General features: G+C 47.4%; 6 protein-coding genes across 6 annotated transcripts; 3 read left to right on the top strand and 3 right to left on the bottom strand.

Annotated features, from left to right (window-relative positions):
- Nucleotides 1–3,935: 3,935 nt before the first annotated feature.
- F5J12DRAFT_551025 (uncharacterized protein) lies at nt 3,936–5,142 on the top strand (the record flags this gene model as incomplete). Its single annotated transcript, XM_051740027.1, has 2 exons — nt 3,936–4,502; nt 4,555–5,142. Coding segments are annotated over 2 exons (897 nt in total), but the record flags the coding sequence as incomplete, so codon positions are not given.
- A 1,242-nt stretch (nt 5,143–6,384) lies between these two features.
- On the top strand, nt 6,385–8,719 carry F5J12DRAFT_912106 (uncharacterized protein). Its single transcript, XM_051749057.1, has 12 exons — nt 6,385–6,612; nt 6,687–6,776; nt 6,834–6,935; nt 6,986–7,045; nt 7,104–7,190; nt 7,248–7,328; nt 7,380–7,561; nt 7,622–7,654; nt 7,707–7,879; nt 7,939–8,021; nt 8,081–8,278; nt 8,335–8,719. The coding sequence occupies exons 1-12, from the start codon at nt 6,495–6,497 to the stop codon at nt 8,475–8,477; spliced, it is 1,350 nt and encodes a 449-aa protein (XP_051601963.1). The 5' UTR covers nt 6,385–6,494; the 3' UTR covers nt 8,478–8,719.
- Nucleotides 8,720–11,208: 2,489 nt separating this feature from the next.
- Nucleotides 11,209–11,994, bottom strand: F5J12DRAFT_820615 (uncharacterized protein; the record flags this gene model as incomplete). Its single annotated transcript, XM_051745267.1, has 1 exon — nt 11,209–11,994. A coding segment is annotated over one exon (783 nt), but the record flags the coding sequence as incomplete, so codon positions are not given.
- A 4,498-nt stretch (nt 11,995–16,492) lies between these two features.
- F5J12DRAFT_820628 (uncharacterized protein) lies at nt 16,493–19,439 on the top strand. The gene is made up of 10 exons (XM_051745268.1): nt 16,493–17,004; nt 17,064–17,135; nt 17,194–17,302; nt 17,364–17,390; nt 17,463–17,535; nt 17,591–17,746; nt 17,823–17,930; nt 17,991–18,241; nt 18,299–18,716; nt 18,790–19,439. The coding sequence occupies exons 1-10, from the start codon at nt 16,792–16,794 to the stop codon at nt 18,938–18,940; spliced, it is 1,578 nt and encodes a 525-aa protein (XP_051601965.1). The 5' UTR covers nt 16,493–16,791; the 3' UTR covers nt 18,941–19,439.
- An 861-nt stretch (nt 19,440–20,300) lies between these two features.
- On the bottom strand, nt 20,301–21,943 carry F5J12DRAFT_551200 (uncharacterized protein). Its single transcript, XM_051740029.1, has 11 exons — nt 21,829–21,943; nt 21,654–21,720; nt 21,519–21,603; nt 21,219–21,469; nt 21,128–21,168; nt 21,052–21,069; nt 20,887–20,998; nt 20,775–20,831; nt 20,694–20,729; nt 20,570–20,643; nt 20,301–20,510 (listed from the first exon to the last, which is right to left on the bottom strand). Exons 2-11 carry the CDS (start codon nt 21,714–21,716, stop codon nt 20,333–20,335), a joined length of 915 nt encoding a protein of 304 aa, XP_051601966.1. The 5' UTR covers nt 21,717–21,720; nt 21,829–21,943; the 3' UTR covers nt 20,301–20,332.
- Nucleotides 21,657–24,161, bottom strand: F5J12DRAFT_551287 (heterokaryon incompatibility protein-domain-containing protein). Its single transcript, XM_051740030.1, has 5 exons — nt 24,005–24,161; nt 23,909–23,920; nt 22,112–23,846; nt 21,829–22,055; nt 21,657–21,720 (listed from the first exon to the last, which is right to left on the bottom strand). The coding sequence occupies exon 3, from the start codon at nt 23,841–23,843 to the stop codon at nt 22,119–22,121; it is 1,725 nt and encodes a 574-aa protein (XP_051601967.1). The 5' UTR covers nt 23,844–23,846; nt 23,909–23,920; nt 24,005–24,161; the 3' UTR covers nt 21,657–21,720; nt 21,829–22,055; nt 22,112–22,118.
- Between the last annotated feature and the right edge of the window lie 57 nt (nt 24,162–24,218).

Below are 24,218 nucleotides of genomic sequence, written 5' to 3' on the forward strand. Positions count from 1 at the left end.
TAACAAAGGTATGAGTTTCTACACTGTGTCAGTACCAGGTAAATGAGTGGGAATCTAGCTATACTCACCTCAGTGTACAAAGTAGTCACTGAGGTGGAAAACAACAGTGCAGAAAATTTATAGTATGGTAATTAGTAAGTGTAGTGACATTGGAATTTAATTCTGAGGGTCAGGGAGAAACTCCAAGCCCTCTGGGTGAAACTCTGAGAAGCTATCATAACTCCAGAATGCATTCTCAACACTCCCCCTCAACCAGAATGAAGTCTGAGTGCAGATACAAAGTGTTTTGCCTTGATGCTTGGTAAGGGTTTGGTAAGGGTATCAGTGACCATGTCATCAGTAGGGCAATAAATTAAATGAAAGGAATGATTTTCCACAGCAAAACTAATGAAGTGGTATTGTATATCAATGTGCTTGGTTTGAGTATGGTAGCTGCCATCCTTGGTGAGAGCAATGGCAGATTGGCTGTCAGAATACAGTGGGATAGGATGTTTGAGTAGTCAGAAAACTTCCCCAATGAGTTGTCAAAGCCACAAGCCCTCTTTGCTGCATGTGTTGCTGTGACATACTCTGCTTCTGTGGTTGAGAGCATGATGAGTTCTTGTTTCTGTGAAACCCAACTAATAGCTCCTCCATCCAATAGATATGTATATCCACTGACAGCCCATCAATGCTCCTGTGAAGCTCCATCTGCATTGGTATAGCCCTTGAGGCCTTGTTCTGAGTTTCCAAATGTCAAAACAAGCACTTTTGTGCCTGAGATATACCCATAGATTCATTTCACAGCCTCCCAGTGAGTCATGTTGGGTGTGTTGTCGAACTGCACAACTGTGGAGACAGCAAATGCAATGTCAGGGCACATTCCAATGGCAAGGTGCATGAGGGAGCCAACAGTGGCATGGTAGGGTACATTTTTCATGTGTGCAGCTTCTTTGGCTGGCTGCAGAATTTCTCCACAGGAGAGTTTTATGCTGGGGTCCATCAGAATTGCAGCTGGCTTGCAGTTGGTGAGGTTGTATTTCATTAGGATGGCCTTGATGTATGACTGCTGCAACAGGGATATGGTGCAGGCTTCTCTATTCTGCATCACCTTCATTCCAAGTAGCCAACTGATGGGCCCTAGGTCAGAGATTTTGAAATGAGTGCTTATCTCCTGTTTAAATGAGCAAATTAATGATGGGGAACTGCCTGTTATAGTGCAGTTGTTGACATGGCTGGTGAGGATGAGAATTTCCAATCCTATGCAACCATAGAATACTCCCCAGTCTGCATGTGCCCTGGTGAGTCCAAGATCTGCTAGGGTAGCACATAGCTTCTGGTACCACTGAAGTGTGCCTTGTTTTGAGCCATATAATGTGACATTTAACTTCCCAACTGGATGGGAAAAATTCCACCCTACAGCATAGCCCTCAGGGAGTTCCATGTAAATGTCTTTGCCATCTCCAAGTTTGCCATTGAGGAATGCTGAGTGGAAATCAAATACATTGATATCCCAGTCATTGTGTGCAGTGATTGCTAGTATGGTGCAGAGAGATGTGAGTCTTGTGATGGGAGCATATGTTTTGTCATAGTTGACACCCTGTATCTGAGAGTAGCCCTTAACAACTAGGCAGGCCTTGTACTTCTTGATTTCTCCAGCAGCATTGCATTTGATCTTGAAAACCCATTTGCATCCTATGACATTTGCACCTTTCAGGCACTCAACAGTGTCCCAGGTGTGTGCTTCCTCTAGGCTCTGTAATTCCACATTTATGGCATTTTGCCACTTTGGCCAGTCAGCTCAGGATGTTGCCTCATGAACTGTTGATGGGTCCAGCCCTTCAGCTTCAGCCATCCCTGCCACCATAGCATACACCATGTTGGTGTCATCTTCATCAGCAGCTAGTTCATCATTGAATACATAGGTAGCATTCTCTTGGGATTTTGGGCCATTTGGGTTGCTATCACTCTCTTGGAGTTCTTTTACAAAGTCAAGAGGGATGTGCCCATCACAAGTGCCTTCCCCTGCATGTAGGCGCCTCATATAGTCTGATTCGAAGCACTGGTGAGTGGAACAATGAGGAGATGTTTTGAAATTTTCTCTGAGTGGGTCTGGAATTGGTCTTGGAATTTCCAAAGTTGCTTCGGTAGGTCACTTGACTATCTGTGAGGGCTCAGAATTTCCTTTTGAAGCTGTGGAATTTTGTTTTGAGGCTTTGGAGTTGCTTCCTGAGGCTTCAGAATTCCCCTGCTCCCCCTCAAATGGCACACCATGTGGTATGGACACATCTTGGCACTCAAAAATGACACTTTGTTTAATTCTGATTGCTCATGTGTCAGGCCAGTAGATGCAGTGGCCATCACTCTCAAGGTCAAAACCTACCCAGTGTCCATCTCAGGCTTGCATGTCTAGCCTGGAGCCAGAGGTGTCATGGACCTTGACATGACATCCCCAGACTGGGATTTTTGAGAGGTCAGGTGGTCTCTTGTAAAGCATTTCATAGGGAGTCTTGGTGCCTAGATGATGAGTTGACAAGTGGTTTTTGAGCCAAGTTGTGTGCATAATGGCCTCCCCCCAGAGGTTCTTGGGTAAGCCACTGGCATGAATCATTGCTCACACATGCTCAACAAGTGTTCTGTTGAGCCATTCTGCAACTCCATTGTGTTTGGGGGTATCATGGACAGTTATGTGTTGTTCTGTGCCTCAGGATTTCAGATATTCTGAAAATTCTGCACTAAGGTATTCTCCCCCATGATCTGAGCAAAGTCACTTGACTTTGGTGTTGAATTGCATGTTCAGCCATGCTTCATAAGCTTTGCAGGACTTGAAGGTTTCAGCCTTCATCTTTTGCAAAAATAGGGTGGTGTAATGAGTGTGGTTGTCCATGAATGACATGTAGTACTGACTGTGGCCTGGGGTTTGGACTGGAGAAGGTCCCCAAAGGTCTGTATGGATCTTGTCATCAAGGTGTTCATGGTGGGGTGGGTCGCACTCCTTCCCAATGGGCTTCCAAGTCATTTTGGCATATTCACATGAATTGCATGCACCCATGGTGGAATGCACTTCGTCCAGTTTAATTCTGGTGATTGTGCCATCCTTGAGCATGCACCAGATGGCCTCAGGAGTGATATGGCCGAGCCTGACATGTATCTCCTCCATGGTGAGGGATTCCATGGCCTTAGCTAGGCCTGCAAAGGCACAATGAGCTTGTTTGAGGCAGTAGAGCCCTTTTTGCATTGGAATTTTGGCTACTTTCTTTTTCCAAGTGTCAAAAATTTGACAACACTTATCTCAGAATAATGCTGCATACCCAGTGATGTCAAGTTTGCTAACAGAAACAAGCATAATTCCCATCTTGGGGGCATAGAGCACATCCTTGAGTTGAATGTGGGTTTGCACAGTGCTGTTTGGGAGTGAGATTGCAAGATCACCTTTCCCAATGGCATGGAAGGTGTGATTGGTGGCAGCAGTAATAGCTTTGGGAATAATTGGCTTGTAGTCTAGGAATTTGCTGCAGTAGGAGGACATATGATGTGAAGCACCAGAGTTGAACAGGATGGTCTCCTCTGCAGAATTTAGGCTTTCACCTGTGAGCAGAGCATGATTGAAGGTGTTTGTATATGCATCTTCTTTGTCAATAACAATATCCTGGGGGTTTTGAATTTCTTCCTCCATGATTTCCATTAGCCAATCATCATCCTGCAGGTGCACTAGCCAAACTCCATTGGGTTCAGAGTCAGTGCTGGCCTGTGCACTCAAGCTGGCTGATGCACTGGCTGCAGTGGCTGCTTTTCCAGAGCCTTTCTCCTTCTTTTTCCCTTTTCCCTTGTTCTGGAACCACTTGGGTGCTTGCCCAGCTTTTCCACCACCCCATTGGTCTCTTGTATGACCTTTCTTTCTGCAATTTTCACAAGTAGACTTCTTTCTGTCCTTTGCTGAATAGGCTGTGTCTTTGGAATTTCTGGAGTTTCTGGAATTCCCTCTCTTTGTCCACATTTGGCACCTCTGGCAATTGGACGGTGATGTGAAGAAGGAAGTTGCTCGTCGACAGGATGAGGCAAAGCTTCGGAAAGGCTACCGAGTACTCTTCCAGGAAAAACTGCGCCCGGTACTGCTCAGTAGTAGTAGCAACAAGAACGCTCTACAAGACCTGCGACGTGTGTATGCTGATGCACTCGCTACGGACACGGAGAAGGCTCGTCTGTTCGATGCGCTCAAGTTTGTGCGCTTTTCAGACTTCCTGGGATTCGGAAAGATACCGCGATCAAGTGACAAGTTACCAGGAACGGGCGACCCTTTGGTGCAGTTGTACAGATCGAACATTCAGAATGACGGTCAGCCCAGGGACACGGCCGACGTTGTCATCTTTTTCTCATACCGCTGGATCAATAAAGGCCCCGGGACAGCACGGGATACACCGGATGACAGTAGCAACATGCAGTACAACCGAATGGTGAATGCCATCGAGAACTTCCTATTGCTTCATCCGTCCGTGGACAAAGAGCGACTGGGAATATGGGTCGTGAGTCAAATCTGGTTTCAGTAAGCAGCTGACGTGACATCTTTGTACATAGGATCATGCATGCGTTGACCAAGACAATCCTGCACCCGGCGTTGCCGCTCTTCCCATGATCATCGCCCAATGCAACGCCTTGATCAGCCTCGTGGACGACGCTTACCACACGCGCGCATGGTGTTCGGTCGAGGTCATGATGGTGCAGACACTGAGAAGGTCGTACAACCTCCACATGTGGTACGAACATGTACTTTCAGACTCGGGTGGAGGTATTCTGCGAGAAGGACTGATGGATCTGGAAATTGTCATGATAAGCAAAGAGTTGACGTATGAGGAAGACAGGCCCAAAGTAATGTTTTTGGAAAGGCAGAGCAAGTTGTTAGGATAGGTTGTGAGATACCATTTAGATTGACCTTCGCTTCTTGTCACATACATATGCTGTATCTAGGTCGTGTGTTGTACTGTATAGTCTGGAATGACATTCGTCTGCTTGCTAGCCACTATTAGACTAAGATGGCCTACATGTCTGGCATCTTCAACGCCGATGTTTAATCGTATCTGGTGGGTGTGGTCAATGGGCGAGGGTGGAAAGGATGACAGTATTGAAGAGATGTAAGCCGGAGCCAAATGACTTCCCCGTGGAGCTTGGGACCCCCCGGCCTTGGTATTTGGAGGCCCTCAGCGTTGGACATTAGGCGTGAGTTGAACACGCAATCAGGTGGCCATGATGTGGGTGTGTATCCTGCATGTAGAATCATCTTGTACACCTCTCCATTGGACGTGCGGTATCTCGAACTGCCAACATAGCCCGAGGACAACGGAGATTGGGTATGGGTACCCACACCTTCAGAAGCGCGGGTCGGTGGACTGATTGAAAGTCTGGAGTAATCTAGCCGCAAAAAAATGCGACCATCTACTTCTAAGCACGACCTGTTGTTCAGGGATCTTTCGGGGTACGAGCGTCCTGTTCCCTGCGACACCGTGAAGAGCTATATATCAGAAGAGTGTGAAACAAAGATGGGAGGATGTCTATGGTTGAGAGGGCAGCGGGCACGGGCGACGACTATGGGCACCATTGCTTCAATTGCGACACAACAGTCAAACCAGAAGTTCATACGTCGCGTGGCTTCCTAACAGGCCCCGTGAAAACAATCCGAGGATGGCTGGCCGACACCGCGAAGAGCGGAGGTGCATAGACCTGGCGTCTATTGCTTGCAGAGTGAAATGCTTCTCATTCGAGATGCGATCGATAACAACCCGGGACTGCCAGCAGGTGGGCGAGACCAAGCCTCTCGGATTTGCGCCCAATACTTCCCAGCGCATAAGAGCGTACTAGTTCTCGAAGAGGAAGCCATAAATCGGGCGGATGGAGGGGAATGGGATCGGATGCTGTAGGATATCTTAGTGTGCTTGCAGTCGTCCAGCATGGTCTAACAAGTACTACTTACTGGAGAGGTAACCAATCCATATCTCGATGGGAGTGTTCAGGGTCGCCGCGTCGCTAGGGAGGCTGCCTTGTCAAAATGGTCTCAACCGATCGGAGGACAAGCGTTTGGAGGAGGATGGCGTCTTTTGGATCGTGAAACGGGTCAACACGAAAGGACACTTGTTCGTGCAAACCGATCGCCTACTGTAGCCTAGGACACGTAGCAAGTTTCGTCTCTAGACTGTTTCAATTGTTGAAGATATAAGTGTCTCAAGCCTGCTGCTAAAACGCAGTGGGGAGACCGCAGAACACCGCAGTAACCCTTGTCGTTTGCTTGAAGAGGGGATTCCGAAAGAGTCGTTCTGCATAAGTACGGTGTTCTATGGTTGCAATGGTCTCAGCGTGACGCATGGCTCTTACGGATTGGCAGTGTGCATTCCACGAGCGCTCTTCTTATCGATCAACACGAGTCCGCAGCTCCACGCCCTTACCACTCGACTATTTCCATCCTCCCGCAACTATACGCTTACTGCTTTCCAGAAAACTTCAAGAATCTCGTCTTTACATTGTTCATGGCTCTTGGGTGTTGTAGCGGATTATGGCCAACGTTATGGCGACCACGTTCTCGGGCACGGAGCAACCATGCAATGGTTGAACGAGCTCCCACTTCCACTGTGGAAACCCAACCAAGTACGTCCTACGCTTTTCACGATGGTCGCGTTCTTGGGTAGGCTGAACTTATTACTGTCGACATTCTCCTGCAGGTAACACGGATCCCGACATTCCTGCGCCAATTGAAACCGATCGTCCATGCAGCACGGATTCGGATGTTGCTGCTCCCGCCCCCCCTCAAGGTGGTCGCACATCCTCTTTCATGATCGTTCACATGTCCGCTGAAATTGTTTGCCCAGATTGTTTGCCAAATAGTACAAGCACTCCTACTCCTGTGCTGACTGATGATCAAACTACGAGTTCACGTTCACTTACTGTACATGCTGGAGAAATACTCACGGGCGAGTGTGGTGCTGGTGATGATTGAGAGAAGTCTAACATCAGTAACCAGAGTTACCCTCTTCCCAGCTTGCCGATGGACGAGAGGATCGCGCTGAAGCTTATCAACCTGGTACGTCACCCAGTTATACATACATTCACATTCATGTATTGACGGAAATACTGTCTAGATACTCCTCCAGGCAATGAAGATATTCGCTCACGTTCTCAGTCTGTCTACAGCCTCACGAACAATCCCATTTCAGAGGATACTCAAGGTGGTTGCACACACGCCTATGCACTGTGAGATATATCTGCTGAAGTTGCGTGACCAGGTTCTCTACCGAGCTGTATCGCTCCCCCCGAAGGTGATGTGGATATTCCTGTTCCTGCGAGCACGGGGGAAGAATCTTCGAGTGCGTATTTTACTTGTGAACGAGTGGGACAAGCATAACAATAATAACTAGCATCACCCTCTTTCCGGCCTCTCAATCGTCTGGACCCTGCAAAAGCTAAGGAGCATGTCGATCGCATCCATCGCTTTCGCATTCTTGTCATGGGCAGAGCAAATGCAGGTAAAACGACAATCCTGCAGAGGGTCTGTAACACTACAGATCAACCAGAGATTTTCAATGCAGAAGGACAGAAGGTATGCAATATGCATGATCCATACTTCAGATTACATAACAGTAAGTTGGGTTGTATTCAGGTAGCACCCACCATAGTGCAGGATTCAATAAAGGTGAGAGGCTTGTCTCTGGACACTCATGCAACACAGTGTTGAATGTATCCAGCGTGGCTACCACAACATTGAGGATGAGCTGGTCTTCCGGAGTAATCCACGTTTTGTATTCCATGATTCATGTGGATTTGAGGCTGGAAGCAAAGGGCAGTTTGACATGATGAAGAAATTTGTGATGGGTCGTGCGAGGACACCAAAACTAAACCAGAGAATACATGCCATTTGGTAAGAACATCAGAAGTGATGTGACTGCCATACTGATGTGATCCTGGTGGTTGACTTAGGTTTTGCATTGCAATGACTGACATCCACAGGATGGTTACAGCAGCTGAAAAAAAGTTTTTCCAAGAGTGTGATACAGGGAATGGTATGTATATATTTGCATAGACTTATTGCTTTTATGAATACCTTTTTGGGATTCCATAGTTCCTGTGATTTTACTGCTAACAAAGGCAGATACCTTGGAGCTAGAGGCAATTGAACAGCTTGAGGACCAGGAATTGACTATAGATGCAACAAATGTAGCAGCACTGGAAAAAGAGATTTTGGAGAACAATATTGCAAAGCTCAAGGATTGGTTGAATGGGTTCAAATTTGCACCTCAGCACTACTTGTCACTTGGTGGTAAGTACTGAATATATTCCATGGAGGGCAGTTAAGCAGGTGAGAAATCTCTGCAGGGATGCATGAAGAAGGTGGAGATTGTACATCCCTATTAAAATGCACAGCAAATGCTTTGACTGTGGATGGGCTACAAGCACTCCTGATGTCAACACAGCAGACTAACCTGGGACTGTGTATTGAATTTGCTATATTAGAGTAAGTGGTGAAGCTTACTAGTTTTCCATTGGGAAAGTACTGAGAGCAGCCAGAACATTGAAGGTATACATAAAAAAGGGGAAGTTGAATACTACAAAGCTGGCATTGGAGTTGTCCAAATGGTTTCCATATGTAAGGAAAAAGGGTCTTAAATGAATGTAATACTAATTGATGATCAGAATGTGTGTCAAATGGAGTATATTGTTGTGTGGAATTTATGCTCAATGTGTTTGTGTTGCTGCTGGCCTTTATTGGATAGTATGTGAGTGGAGTCATGGCAGGTGATGGTGGATGCATACTGACCATCTTTCAATGCTGCTCTGTTGGATTTGGGTTCACAGAATGTGAGTGGAGTCATGGCAGATGGTGATGGATGCATGCTGACCATCTTCACCACCACTCTGTTGGACTTGGGTTCATAGCAAGTGAGTGGAGTCATGGCAGGTGGTGGTGAAAGTATGCTGACCATCATCACTGCCACTCTGTTGGAATTGGGTTCATAGATGGTGAGTGGAGTCATGACAGGTGGTGGTAGATGCATGCTGACCATCTTCACTGCCAATCTGTTGGACTTGGGTTCATAGGGAGTGAGTGGAGTCACAGCAGGTGGTGGTGGATGCATGTTGACCATCTTCACTGCCACTCTGTTGGACATGGGTTCATAGCAAGTGAGTGGAGTCATGGCAGGTGGTGGAGGATGCATGCTGACCATCTTCCCTGCTATACTGTTGGACCTGGGTTCATAGTATGTGAGTGGAGTCATGGCAGGTGGTGTTGGATGCATGCTGACCATCTTCACTGCCACTCTGTTGGACTTGGGTTCCATAGTATGTGAGTGGAATCATGGCAGGTGGTGGTGGATGCATGCTGACCATCTTCACTGCCACTCTGTTGGACTGGGGTTCATAGTATGTGAGTGGAGTCATGGCAAGTGGTGTTGGATGCATGCTGACCATCTTCCCTGCCACTCTGTTGGAATTGGGTTCATAGGGAGTGAGTGTAGTCATGGCAGGTAGTGGTGGATGCATGCTGACCATCTTCACTGCTACTCTGTTGGACTTGGGTTCATAGTATGTGAGTGGAGTCATGGCAGGTGGTGATGGATACATGCTGACCATCTTCCCTGCCATGCTGTTGGACTTGGGTTCATAGTATGTGAGTGGAGACATGGCAGGTGGTGGTGGATGCATGCTGACCATCTTCACTGCCACAATGTTGGACTTGGGTGCATAGTTTGTAAGTGGAGTCATGGTAGGTGGTGTTGGATGCATGCTGACCATCTTCACCACCACTCTGTTGGACTTGGGTTCATAGCATGTGAGTGGAGTCATGGAAGGTGGTGTTGGATGCATGCTGACCATCTTCACTGCCACTCTGTTGGACTTGAGTTCATAGTATGTGAGTGGAGTCATGGCAGGTGGTGGTAGATGCATGCTGACCATCTTCACTGCCACTCTGTTGGACTTGAGTCCATAGAAGGTGAGTGGAGTCATGGCAGGTGGTGTTGGATGCATGCTGACCATCTTCACTGCCACTTGGTTGGACTTGGGTGCATAGCAAGTGGGTTGAGACATGGCAGGTGGTGTTGGATGCATGCTGACCATCTTCACCATGACTCTGTTGGACTTGGGATCATAGGATGTGAGTAGAGTCATGGCAGGTGGTGGTGGATGCATGCTGACCATCTTCCCTGCCACTCTGTTGGACTGGGGTTCATAGGGAGTAAGTGGAGTCATGGCAGGTGGTGGTGGATGCATACTGACCATCTTCACTGCTGCTCTGTTGGACTTGGGGTCTTAGTTAGTGAGTGGAGTCATGGCAGGTGGTGTTGGATGCATGCTGACCATCTTCAATGCCACTCTGTTGGATTTGGGTCTACAGAGAGTGAGTGGAGTCATGGCAGGTGGTGTTGGATGCATGCTGACCATTTTCACTGCTACTCTGTTGGACTTGGGTTCATAGTTAGTGAGTGGAGTCATGGCTGGTGGTGGTGGATGCATGCTGACCATCTTCACTGCCACTCTGTTGGACTTGGGTTCATAGCCAGTGAGTGGAGTCATGGCAGGTGGTGGTGGATGCATGCTGACCATCATCACTGCCACTCTGTTGGACTTGGGTTCATAGGGAGTAAGTAGAGTCCTGGCTGGTGGTGTTGGATGCATGCTGACCATTTTCACTGCCACTCTGTTGGACTTGGGTTCATAGTGGGTGAGTGGAATCATGGCAGGTGGTGTTGGATGCATGCTGACCATCTTTTCTGCCACTCTGTTGGACTTGGGTCCATAGGATGTGAGTGGAGTCATGGCAGGTGGTGTTGGATGCATGCTGACCATCTTCACTGTCACTTGGTTGGACTTGGGTTCATAGCCAGTGGGTGGATTCATGGCAGGTGGTGGAGGATGCATGCTGACCATCTTCCCTGCCACTCTGTTGGATTTGGGTTCACAGAAAGTGAGTGGAGTCATAGCAGGTGGTGGTAGATGCATGCTGACCATCTTCACTGCCACTCTGTTGGATTTGGGTGCATAGGAAGTGAGTGGAGGCATGGCAGGTGGTGATGGATGCATGCTGACCTTCTTCCTTGTGGCTCTGTTGGTCTTGGGCTCATAGTTAGTGAGTGGAGTCATGACAGGTGGTGTTGGATGCACACTGACCATCATCACTGCCACTCTGCTGGAATTGGTTTCATAGCCAGTGAGTGGAGTCATGGCAGATGGTGGTGGATGCATGCTGACCATCTTCACTGCCACTCTGTTGGACTTGGGTTCATAGTTAGTGAGTGGAGTCATGACAGGTGGTGGTAGATGCATACTGACCATCTTCACTGCCACTCTGTTGGACTTGGGTTCATAGCGAGTGAGTGGAGTCATGGCAGGTGGTGGTGGATGCATGCTGACCATCTTCCCTGCCACTTTGTTGGACTTGGGTCCATAGACAGTGAGTGGAGTCCTGGCTGGTGGTGGTGGATGCACACTGACCATCTTTACTGTCACTCTGTTGGACTTGGGTTCATAGCCAGTGAGTGAAGTCATGGCAGGTGGTGGTGGATGCATGCTGACCATCTTCACTGCCACTCTGTTGGACTGGGGTTCATAGAATGTGAGTGGGGTCATGTCAGGTGGTGTTGGATGCATGCTGACCATCTTCACTGCCACTCTGCTGGACTTGGGTTCATAGTATGTGAGTGGGGTCATGGCAGGTGGAGGAGGATGCATGCTGACCATCTTCACTGCCACTCTGTTGGACTTGGGTGCATAGAAAGTGAGTGGAGTCACAGCAGGTGGTGGTAGATGCATGCTGACCATCTTCACTGCTGCTCTGTTGTAATTGGGTGCATAGGAAGTGAGTTGAGACATGGCAGGTGGTGTTGGATTCATGCTGACCATCTTTGCTGCCACTCTGCTGGGCTTGGGTTCATAGCCAGTGAGTGGGGTCATGACAGGTGGTGTTGGATGCATGCTGACCATCTTCACTGCCACTCTGTTGGACTTGGGTTTATAGCATGTGAGTGGAGTCATGGCAGGTTGTGATGGATCCATGCTGACTATCTTCTCCACCACTCTGTTGAACTTGGGTTCATAGCATGTGAGGGGAACTTTGGATGTTGATGGTGGACTGACACTGATCAAGTTTGCTTGGTCCATAGAAAGTGAGTGAAGCCATGGAAGCTGGCAGTGGTGCATGTTTACTATTTCTCATGTTCTCCTGTTGCAATCATAGCAAGTAGGTTTTGGTTGCTCTTAGTATTCAGTCACCAGTTTCTGAATATTGCACAGTTGGTGAGGTTCATCAATGCATGTGGTTCAAGTGTCAAGTTTAAACTGATCTTTCAGGATGTGGGTGCCCCTTTTATGCATATTATTTTGATGCTTTTATCCTGAGCTATACACTACAGCATGTTAGTAGTCACCACCATTCTGCATTTTGACCAATGCTGACACATTTCATGTAGGATGTAATCATTTTAATCTGCATTTCTCATGCAATGAAAGCTAACTAGATTGACAGTTGGTTTGTGAATACCTCACCTTACCTCACATATCCTTTCATGGTTGTTCTGTAGGTTGTATGTTTCAGTTCCTTCTTCCTTTCATCATGTTCAGAAAAGCTAAGGTGCAATGTCATAGCCTCTCATTCATCATCGTACTTCACTCCCTGCAATGCCCTCCTTGGCCACCACTCAACAATCATCAATGCAACGTGTTGTGGAGCATGGCATTGGTAAATGACATCTTTGTATTCCATCCCAGATGTATCTCATTGCTTCAGGTGCCTTACTTGTGTTTGAATATTTATACTTCTTGTTGCAGGAAAAGACAGGGAGGTCTTTGCGGCGGTGCTTGGCATTTGCTGTCAACAAATATCAAACATCAAATGTCAAAGCTAATGTTCACCAACTCATCAAAGCAGCCTTTATGGAACATGGTCATAACATTGACATTTTATGCCCTATCCTTGTGGATATTGCAAGGAACAACCAGATGTGTATGACACTATTTCCTCCACACTTGTCATCAACATCTTAACATGTATCTTGTGCAGTAAAGAGGGGGAATAGGGAATGATTGGCAATTTGTCTTTACAGTGCTAGGCTGAGATTGTAAGTTCTCCAGTTTCTTATGTTTGTAGTCTTTTGATGATATTATTTCCAGCATGCTGGTTGATGTGTCTTTTTGAATTTCTTACATTGTGGCAAAATCATCCAAAAACACACACACACCCATAATAAGGGAGGATCAGTTGGAGTGAATGTCCCAAGTTGTACAGATACCTCACATGTTGTTCATGTTATTGACATAGCCTTCACCATGTCATGGAATTGTTACAGAATGATTTATTATGCTTTGGCTTTGGCTTACTAAGCATTTTTCTGGTTAATGTGGGCAGTGATCACAGTGAGCCTTGCATCATCTCCAAACTTCATGCTCACTGTCCAGATCAGCATCAGTGAAGTAGCATGCTGATCAATCATGTCAAGTTCCCCTTCCCCAAGATGAATGCACATGAGTCCAAGGGTGAACCATTACCAAGAAAGAGATTAAATATTTTGGGTCATTGACATGTTGCATGTTGTCTGCAGGGCTTGTCCTAATGATCCATCATTTTCTGTGTGCATTGGATGGGATTCACTGTGTATGCCCTGTGTGCAGGGACCTGGAAATGATCCAGTGCACTGTGAACTGAACTAGAAACTGGTAGCTGTGGTGGAGATCTCAATTGCTCATCATCCACTGAAAGCTGGAAGATCAGTAAACTTCATCCAGGCCTTATGAGCAAGAAAATGTGCATGTGTATTAGAAAAGTATGATAGAGTGTGACACATACTGTTCAACACCCTAGGGTATGGCTTGTTTGCCACAGCCACCCTCCTTGCACACCCAAGGGCAAAAGGGCTGCTGATTAAATATATCAACAATACAAAATGCCTCAGGGCAACTTTTGGTTACATTCCATTACCATTCAATCAACCAAACTAATATCCTTCCTCAGAACCTGCATGGGATAAGCTTATGCCCAAAAAACCACCAAACCTGCCACCACTGCACAACTGCAATGCAATTGTAGTGGGACTATAGCTATTCATCAGAAATTACTTTGATTATAAAGTCCAGAAATAGGTCCTTTTGCATGACCAGGGCCAAAGATGTCATAGCTGCAAGGTTGGAGTCATATGAAGTGGGAAGTGAACTGAGAATGATTGCTGCAAAGTTGTCATCTGTGATAGATTGTCCAAGTGCAGCAAGTTGTTCACACAGTGCACACATCTTGTCAAAGTTAGCACAGACATCACCTTTTTCTGCACAGTGGGATTCTTGGAGTTTTCTCCAAAGATTGATTGCAACAATGTGAGAGCAGTTTTGGAAAAGATCAGTGAGGACACCCCACACACTCTTCAGTCTCTTCCTTCAGAACTCAAAGGAACAATGATTCTGGGAGTGACACAGCAATCACTTGCTTGACATATCTGTTGTCCTTTGCCCATTGCTGGAGTTTTTCTGGGTATTTGCTGACAAGTTTTTGCTCTGTGGCTGTGGGCTTCCAGGAGGAGTCTTTTCCCACTGAAGGGTCCTCTGGTTTTGCATCCAAGCCAGTCAGGTGTCCAATCAGCCCTTTCAAGCTGATGGCCCACTCAACCCAAGCCTTGTAATATAACCAGTTGCTTCCATCTGCATTTAGGGTTGGGACTTGTAAGGAATGATTGTCTTTTGCCATAGTGGGTATTCTTGCTGTGTAATAACTCTTTTGGAATTAGAGCATGAGAGTGGGGCTCATAACCTAATGAAGGTATGAGTTTCTCAGTGTACAAAGTAGTCACTGTATTAGTACCTAATGAAGATATGAGTTTCTACACTATGTCAATACCAAGTAAACAAGCAGGAATCTAGCTATACTCACCTCAGTGTACAAAGTAGTCACTGAGGTGGAAAACAACAGTGCAGAAAATTTATAGTATGGTAATTAGGAAGTGTAGTGACATCAGAATTTAATTCCAAGGGTCAGGGAGAAACTCTGAGCCCTCTGGGTGAAACTTCAAGAGGCTGCCATAACTCCAGAACACATTCTTGACACTCTGTACTGCCTCCCATCTGTCTCTATGCCAACAATGCCAGAGTGATCACACTTTCACAAGAAGCTGCAAATAACCATTGCACCAAACATATTGATGCACAGTACCACTTTTGTCACTCTCACATCAAGGCTGGGACTTTTCTCCTTGAGTGGATTGTGTCCTCCTGCAACACTGCTGATGTCCTCACCAAGGCTCTACCTCACCTGTGCTTCTCTCATCATATCACCAGTCTCTCATGTCCCATTGAGGGGGCATTGGGGTTCAGGTTTTTCAACAGTCACTTTGCTCACTTCTGTTTTTCCTTTTTCTTTTCTCTATGCATGGGACTCAGGTGTTTTTCTTCTTTCAGCTTACAGTGTATTCTCTCTCTCTTGTTCATTTGTACATGTCCTGTTGTGGGGGTGCATTGGCATCAACAGTCACATGCTGTACACAGTTGTACTTATAAAGTTGTTTACATTAGTTTACACCTCAGCACTTGTGTCTACAATGCTGCATCTGCAAAACTACCCAAGGGAGTGAGCAGGTTATACCTGCCTCTGTTTGGAAGTGACTTGTCATATGACTCACTAAGACACTTGTTGGCCAATGAGAGAGCTCACTCAAGTGTGGAAGAGCTGTTAACAACTGTGTTGTGTAGCTGTTTCCCAGATGTGAGGTGGGTATGGTAGCCCCTGAGGACACATGTGTATACTTACTCCTTGCAGCATGTCCAGTCAGGTATTATCAATGTTAGCACTTGTGTCTACAATGCTGAGCATGTCTGGTCAGGTTTTACAACACTATCATGTACTACTACTTGTGTAAACAGCTGACTTGCAACTGTTAGCCCTTTTCGTGTTGTGTACATGAGGCCATTTTGTGAACATAACTCACATTGATAGGTGCATGCACAAATGACTTATGTAATCACGACAGGCCAATCACTCCATGCTTTTCAGCCGGGAGAAGCCGCCGCCGCGATCCAGCGGCACGCCGCTGGCACTAGAAACACTGGTCACAACCCTGGATAATACATGAACTGCCGTTTCATGATACACGGGATACTGCTTATCCATAAGTGGGATAGTACATTAGCTGTAGATGTGATCTGTGCTCCCCAGTGCCGCTGGGGTAGAAGTTCGCAATTGTTCCTTCTATGCTGAGTTTGGCTTAGCAGGAATACATCCATGTTCTGAACCGAATACTATTGATAGGAATCCCCACTTGTAATAATACGCATAATAATATGTACGGCTGGATTACTGTCTGTCAATCAATTGTTCATCTCACGACGAACCGCTTATGAACATACAGGGTCCGATCGACTGGGTGGGCGCTCTTGCATGTGGGTGCCAATCTGCAGTGTCGGGTGGTGCAATTGCCAATAACCGGAAGTCCAAGTTCCCGAAGAGAAGACTGCATTGCCTTCCAAGGCTCCACCAGGTGAGTTCGTTTTCACGTATGGCCACCAATCACACTGACACGATTCATTCCTTTGACCCTCGTTCCTTTCGGGGGAGACAAAGATTTGAAGCCGGTGGAGCGACGCACGTGAGACGGCAAGTGACACAGGACCAGAGAAGTTACATGATGCGCCTGAACTTAAGCACACGTTTGGCCCTTGAGCTTGATGGACGTTATTCGGGTCGCAAGGGAAGCCGGATGCTATTCATATCTCATATCATCCGGTCCTTATATAAGTAAGATGAGTTCACAGGGGTTCTGCTCTGCCAACGTGCAACTGCCAGCTAGGTAGCCGTCAGGCATGTCGGACAACTCTTCCCCACTCTCTCAGTTTCTCAATGCATCTCATTTCGCTGACGCCTATCCCGACTTCCCAAACGTAGCCCATTCTCCCACTGCTGGTGGTTCGACCATCAAGATGTCAGAATGTTCGGACGACGTGATTCCTCCCGCACATGCCTGTCGCACTCTCGTGCTCTGCTTTGATGGTACAGGCGACCAGTTCGATGCTGATGTAGGTGGTCGTTGTCTTTGATCCTCTTGCACAACTTATTGACCTCCGCTTACCGCTAGAACTCGAACATCGTTCAGTTTTTCTCGATGCTGAAAAAGGATGATCCCTCCCAACAAATGGTGTACTATCAGGTGCGCTTGCTCACATTGGGGCGGAGTCCATTACCACTCACGACTGGCGCAACATAAGGCGGGGATAGGTACATACACTATCCCTCAAATCGCCACGCCCTTTTACGCCAAGCTTTCCAAGACCATCGATGCGATGGTGGGGAACAACCTGGATGCTCACGTCATGGGTACGCCACCGGTACCCGCATCCTCTTATCGCGGCGCCTAACAAACACGTGTTTTCTGCAGGTGGCTACGAGTTCTTGATGCAAAACTGCGAGTTTTTTTTCGACATTTCCATTTCTTCATTTGATACTAACAATGATGATTGATACCTCGACTCTACAGATGACGCAGGAGATAGGATATGTCTGTTTGGGTTTTCGCGAGGCGCCTACACTGCCCGTGCGCTGGCTGGCATGTAAGGCTTCCGTAACAGTATTATATACCGGAACACTTGCTTAGCCCCACTACAGGCTTCACAAAGTGGGTCTCTTACCACGCTGCAACCACCAGCAGGTTCCGTTCGCGTACAAAATGTATAGCAAGGATGACGATGAAGGCTGGGAACAGAGTAAGGCATTTAAGAAGGCGTTTTCTATCGACGTTGATGTCGAATTCGTCGGGGTTTGGTAAGCTTTTTGAGCTAATAGGACATTATGGGGTTTGGTTCCACTGACTTCCGTATCATGTGGGCGCTTTGGACAGGGATACTGTTAACTCTGTGGGCGTCATCCCTCGCAGGCTGCCTTTCACAAGAGCAAACAACAAGATTCGCTACTTCAGACATGCTCTTGCACTTGATGAACACCGAGTGTATGTACCCAACTGATGTTTTGCGTAGGCTAATGTTCATATATCTGAATCCTTGTACAGGCGCTTTATGCCGAACTTCTACAACCGGTCCACAGACGCCGACAATAAACTTGGCGTCCAGAAAGGAGAAATGCCTCGAAGCACCAAGAAGTTCTCCTCCATTCATATTCCCTACGACAAGCTTCTGCATGAGAAAAGCAGCTCGAATGGACACCATCAGGAATCAAGTCTTCAGGATCTGGAGCGTCGCTACACCGAATCAATCCTGCAGACCGATTTCGACGAAGTATGGTTCGCAGGATGTCACTGCGGTAAGCTCGAACAGTCCGGGAATTAACATGGTCTTGATACTTGCAACTCCGTTTCAGACGTCGGTGGCGGTTCCGTCAAGAATGGTACTCGAAACAGTTTAGCACGTATCCCTCTCCGGTGGATGATTCGGGAGATTTTCAAAACCGAAGTAGGCATTCTCTTCCACCGCTCAATGTTCAAGCAGATTGGCATGGACCCCTCAACATTGTACCCCCACGTGACCCCCCGCCCACCAGCCATCTTTAACAGCCCTGCAAACGCCGACCCTGGCGTACCGTGCGATGATGACGATGCAGCAATCCAGTGTGACCCCGATGGCAAATTTGTGAGCGAGGAAATGGAGGACCTCGACGATGCGCTCAGCCCCATCTACGATCAACTCAAGATTGCGCGATATTGGTGGATACTCGAAATGCTGCCGCAAAAGCAGCACTACCAGAGAGATGAGGATGACATTTGGGTCAAGGATATCAAGTGTGTAACTCTCGTCTTCCGTTTGGGAGTCCGCATGCTGAACCAGTTTGAATTTTTCTTGATCCGACCTCAGGATAAACATGGGTAAGGGACGCCATGTCCCCAACCGAGAGACCCTGAGGATACATCGATCGGTCAAGATCCGGATGGAAGCAGACAAACTTGCGGAAGGGAAATACTGGCCGAACGCGAAGATCAAGGTTGCGCCCACATGGGTGGATTAAAGGTTACGCCAAGTACGGAGGCAAGACGAGCCTCATTTCTATCACTTCGTGCCTCCGGAGACATGCTAGCGTTACCTTGATTTTTTTTTTTTTGGTTACTCCTCCCGCGCCTTCTCACTCTGTACCATGCAACGTCATATCAAACGTATAGTGCAACACTACACACTGCCCTCTACGCTGAAGCATCATTTACTGAATACATTTAGTATTGGTAATTCTTCGTCCACCTTTTTTTGCCGGAATGTACCATAGTACGTACCGCGCCGCGAGCGCAATTATGCCCGCCTCCCTTGCCAGTCATTTGCGTGTTCTATGAATCTTACATGCTTTGGCACGTGTTCCTGTCTCCTTATCTTTAAGGTTTTCAAGACCGAGATCAAAGAAGTTGCGGAGTTACCGTACGATTTCAGGTTAGGAGCTCCACCATTTCAATTAGTTGCACCAGGTGACCCGCGGGAGTATTACATACTCTTATAGATAGCTTTAGCCAGCCGACCCGCATTTTACGGTGTCCATAGCGAAAGTAAAATGGGAAATATACCCATTAGTCTATGCAGAGTCTGTCCTCGAGAAAATGTTTGGCCATTTACAGCAGGTTCCATATCGATAGACCAGAATCGACCAACGCACACATAAGCGCTTTCCTTTAGTCTTGGAATGCAGCCAAACAATGGCGCGCACTATACTTCGTTTGCGATGCTCACATGAGCACTTTTTGTTTGGTGGCCAAACATTGGCGCGAACTACACCATACCGCTACAGTGTTGAATCATACTAGTGTAGAATTACAAGTGTACAACTAATAGTAGCTATTTTACGAGTCTTGAAACCCTTTGAAGTCTGTACTCAGACTCTACACTTCATGTACTACTAAAAGTACTATAGTGACTCAAACATTGTGGCATGCCGGAACTGCATAGGTCACAAGGGAACGGGCGTTGGGCACGGTGGGTGGGAGGCGACTGGAGCACAGCATGCGCTCTTTCTGGTTCATTTTTGGTAATTTCGCATGATCTAACGTCATTATTTGGCTACATTTCAGAACTAAACAAAAGCGCTTTTTGTGGGTGTTGGTCAATTCTGGTCTATCGATTTGGACCCTGCTGTAGTACCTCAGATTTCAACCCAATTATCGTGTTTGTGGCCCGTCACCTGCTCTTGCGGAGATTGCATTCCCGTAAAAAATGCTATGTGTATGTTGCACAGTTGTTCACAGCCATAGGGATTGTTCTCATGTTCAAAGCATTGGACATCGTTACAGAAGACTGGTCACATCGAGGAACCAACGTGTATGTGGTGACTACGCGATTCCCATCGACGCCACTGTGATCCTCGTGAACGCCTCGAACTCGCTCGGGTACAGCCAAAAGTACATTTGCCAGCGCCCAGAATTCACAAATCCGCTGATGTAGGGGACATTTGGGAGCTTGTACCCAGGTTGGTTTCCTCCGTGTTTCGAGTGGGTTTGTCCCTAGAAATAGTTTTATCTCGCAAGTTGGTGTGCTGCGGAGCTGTCGCAGCAAGCCACAACTGATGCTTCGACGTGCCTGCTCTTGCATCAGCCATGATGCTGGCCCGGTATAGTTCAGCTATTCGTATCAACATTATAAACCGAATGGTGTCGCTTACCGTTGCAAGTGAGCTTGGTCGCCATTCAAGTCTGGCATGACTTGTTCAATAATTTGTCCAATCTTGAGTAAACCCTAGTGACAATGATTACGATGGATGTTGCGGTGCTCACGTTACCACTCACATACACCTCTCCTGCTTTCCGAATGTAGTTCAAGACCTGGGTGATGTCAAATACCGTTGACAGAAATCGGAGTCAGCTTGCCTCTGACAATAGCTCGTGCACTTCTAAGCAGATTCCATGCCAACAGAACCACAGGATCTGCACACACCCGCATTATTAGTCTCAAAAGATAGCAACCGGATGCTTTCCCTGCCTTTCCCGTGATGTCCTCCTCCAGTACTCGTTGTTCGGCTTCGTTTTCTGTTGCATCGAGTTTCGTTTGGAGTGCATTTATCTCTTGCAATATAGAACCAGTGCTGAGTTGCCTATGTAGTGTTCGAGACCTGGAGTACTGAATATCAAAAGGGATGGTACTGACCCGTCGTAATCAATACATCTAGGATCAATGCACAATGAATTGTACTACAACGAGATGACCTAGGTGGAATACTCACAAGTGCCCACACGTGAAGGCCATACTGATATGCTGAAGTATCTTTGTAACTAGTGTTATCCCAATTCTTTTAGATTGATGGGAATACTTACCCCAGCACCCAGAGTTTGCGATATGCACCTCGCCTCGTGCTTTATTTTTTGCTTTGTAGTAGAATTCCGGCTCGATGTGCGATACCACATGCCAAGAGTCTGGCACTCCTTGAGTAAAAGAGGTAACGCTACCTCAAGGCGTGGGTCCTGTATGGTTATCGATTGTTGCCTGAGTTTGGATGGATTACCTATCGCCACCAGAGCCCCCGGCGACGATTTCGGCGCGCATGATTGTAAACCGTCTCCGGGGACTGAAAAATTTAGCTTTGTAGACGAGTATATTCAATGTGGCAGGCTAACCTTCTGCCACGCCTGCAGCACCTTCACCGGCTGGCTTAGTTCCCACCATAAGGGGGAGCTTTTTGAAGAATGTTATCTCGCCGACCTATACTTCGAGGGTGAGCAGGCTGAGGTGTCGAAAGAAAGAATGCGCACATAATTTGTCAAGTCCTTGAGCCCAAACATATTTGAGAGGGACGTGATTACTTCATCCGCCATCTGGCTGTTCTGTCGCCGTAATCAGTATGTGCTTGTAGATTTCATGCAGTTCCTCAACGCACCCCATGACTGCGATGAACTTCGGTTCCTGTAGGTTGATGCTGCAACTCACATGATTAGCTACTTGAGTAAAGATGATAGGAGATGGGTACCATGTTCACTTGGGTGTAAAAGCGCTTCCTATTCTCCGGAACGTAGCTTCAGAGACACCACATAGCGCTCTGCAGCGTGAGCTCACCGGATATCCTCAAATTGCTTCCTTCTCTCCATGGAAGCTGACTCGTCCTCCCGAACCTGCCGACTTGTTCCATCCAGTTTCGAATGAAATGCACGATTAATCTAGGGTCACACTGGATAGTTCAGACCCGCACGTGTATGCAGACGAAAGAACCAACCGTCCACTCATGTGGTCCCAACACAACAACCAGCACATTTTTTGATGTCTACCGTCACAAGGTCACTTTCCCAAACAACCGCTGCAGCCCAAATAGATTGGGAAAGGTGGGCGTGCAGCTTGTCGTTGTGATACTTCTGAGCAAGTCGCGCCCGTGCACTCCACATCATGTCATATGCTTTCTCAGCAAAGCTCGACCATGGTTTGCAGTCGTCCTGTTGATTTGCAACGCATTCATCACAAGTGACGTGCATCCATTCCCGGCCAAAGTGTTTTCCAAGCCCAACTGCAAAACGAGATTTGGCACTGTAGTTGGCATAGATTATGAGGATGAGATCGCTCGCGCGAGACGAAAGGGTGAAAGCATTGCTGGTCATCTCGCGAGGGAAGGTGCCACAGCGTATGAAACCATAGTGCGACGCATTCGCGTCGACGAGCGTAAGACCACAGGCTGGCTCGTCAACTTGATGATGTGTAAGATAGAGTTCCATGAACTCTGGAGATGTCCGTTTGAGCTCGTTATCGCTAAGAGTTCTGTCGAAGCTAGATCCACGGGAGGTTAAATCGATTGTGATTAGGTCTCCATGTTGGTCGCTACATGCCAGTATAGCCTTCAGGGTGGTAGGCCTGGGAGAGTCGAGATAACGAAATTCATAGGGCCCGGGATTGGGTTCGGAATAAGGTATGACGGGCAAGCAAATCTGGATACCTGCATTGGTAGCGAGGAAAACAGAAAGTTTTTTGGCATCTTTGCGCGATTCGGCTTCGTTCTTGAGGCGGCCGAGTTTGTGTTTGTCGATATACATGATCAACTTGTCGACGAATGATGTATCAAGGTCCTTCTGGATGCAGCGACAAGCCCTGAAGTAGCTCGGGTCATCTGCAAGGACGCTGCCATACCGCGGCACCCTTGCATAGGGATCCCATGCAAATATGCTGCAATCGTTGGATTCCCGGATGATTTCCAGTTGCAGTCGTCGGAATGCTCTCTCCCCCTCTCCATACAACATCGGCATACTCACTCCGAACAACCCTAACAACGAATACGCCCGATCTTCCACCCGCGTTGTCTTCCGGTCAGCTGCCCACGACATAATTTGGGCGACACTGGAAGATGCTGACACCAGACCACCCCTTAACACACGGTCAGGAATTTGTGTGATGCGCTCTAACTTGTGTGCCAGGTTCCGCTTGTCACCAATACACATCCAGCCCTTGTTGAAGAATTGGACTTCTTTCGGAGCGATGAGTTCCTGGAGCGTCCAGCCCCGCAAAAACCACTCCGGCCAACCGTTGGAAGAATTGAACTTGCCATAGTCTGGTTCAGCAGGAAAGGCTGGCTCGTCAATGTCATGGAGGTACGCATAGCACACCTGTGCGTCTCGATACCACTGATACATCGAATTGATGGCCTCTGATAGCTCGGCGCTGCTTTGTTTGTTGATACAACATGTATCAACCCACAAGAACTTGTGGCCATCGCTCATAGCTTTCTCGCAGCTCTTGATGATCTTCTTGTAGCCATCACGGTTTCTAACCTTCTCCCTCTTTCCGTCGTCCATCTCCATTAGCCCTATCATCTCTTCATAACTGACCTCGGTTCCCCACCGATGTGAGAGTATCGCATAACTTGTACTCTTGCTATCGGCTTCTTTCAGAACCTCGACGTTGGGATCAGCTCGTTGGATGTCCTTTTCCCGGCCGAGAACGGCGTCTACATCCAATAGCCGCATCTCCTTAAAAGGTGGACAAACAGCTCAGCACTGGGGCGACGTTTAGTCTAGGTCATCGCACGTACTTCTTCGGGTACCTAAGAGTGTAAGGTGGTATCTTCAGATGCGATGGGTAGCTTATATGCTTCTGGTAGAAGGACAATGGAAGACTTGAAACAAACCTCGACTCAAGCCTCGTTGCAGGGCTCCGCAGATCATGTCACATCACGGGAAGTAGGTTATTCGGTCGCCTTCGTTAACCACGTAACGTCGTCAGTGTGCCCACGCTACTAATTACGGCATGCACACTTGGCAAACATTACAGCGGTTTGCGGAAATAATGTCAGTTAGCAAAATATTTGTGAGCGCGTCGTGAGCTCCGCCCAACAAGGAAAC

This window comes from Pisolithus orientalis, assembly GCF_024613125.1.
Source record: "Pisolithus orientalis strain OTSU chromosome Unknown F5J12scaffold_8, whole genome shotgun sequence".
NCBI lineage: Eukaryota > Fungi > Basidiomycota > Agaricomycetes > Boletales > Pisolithaceae > Pisolithus > Pisolithus orientalis.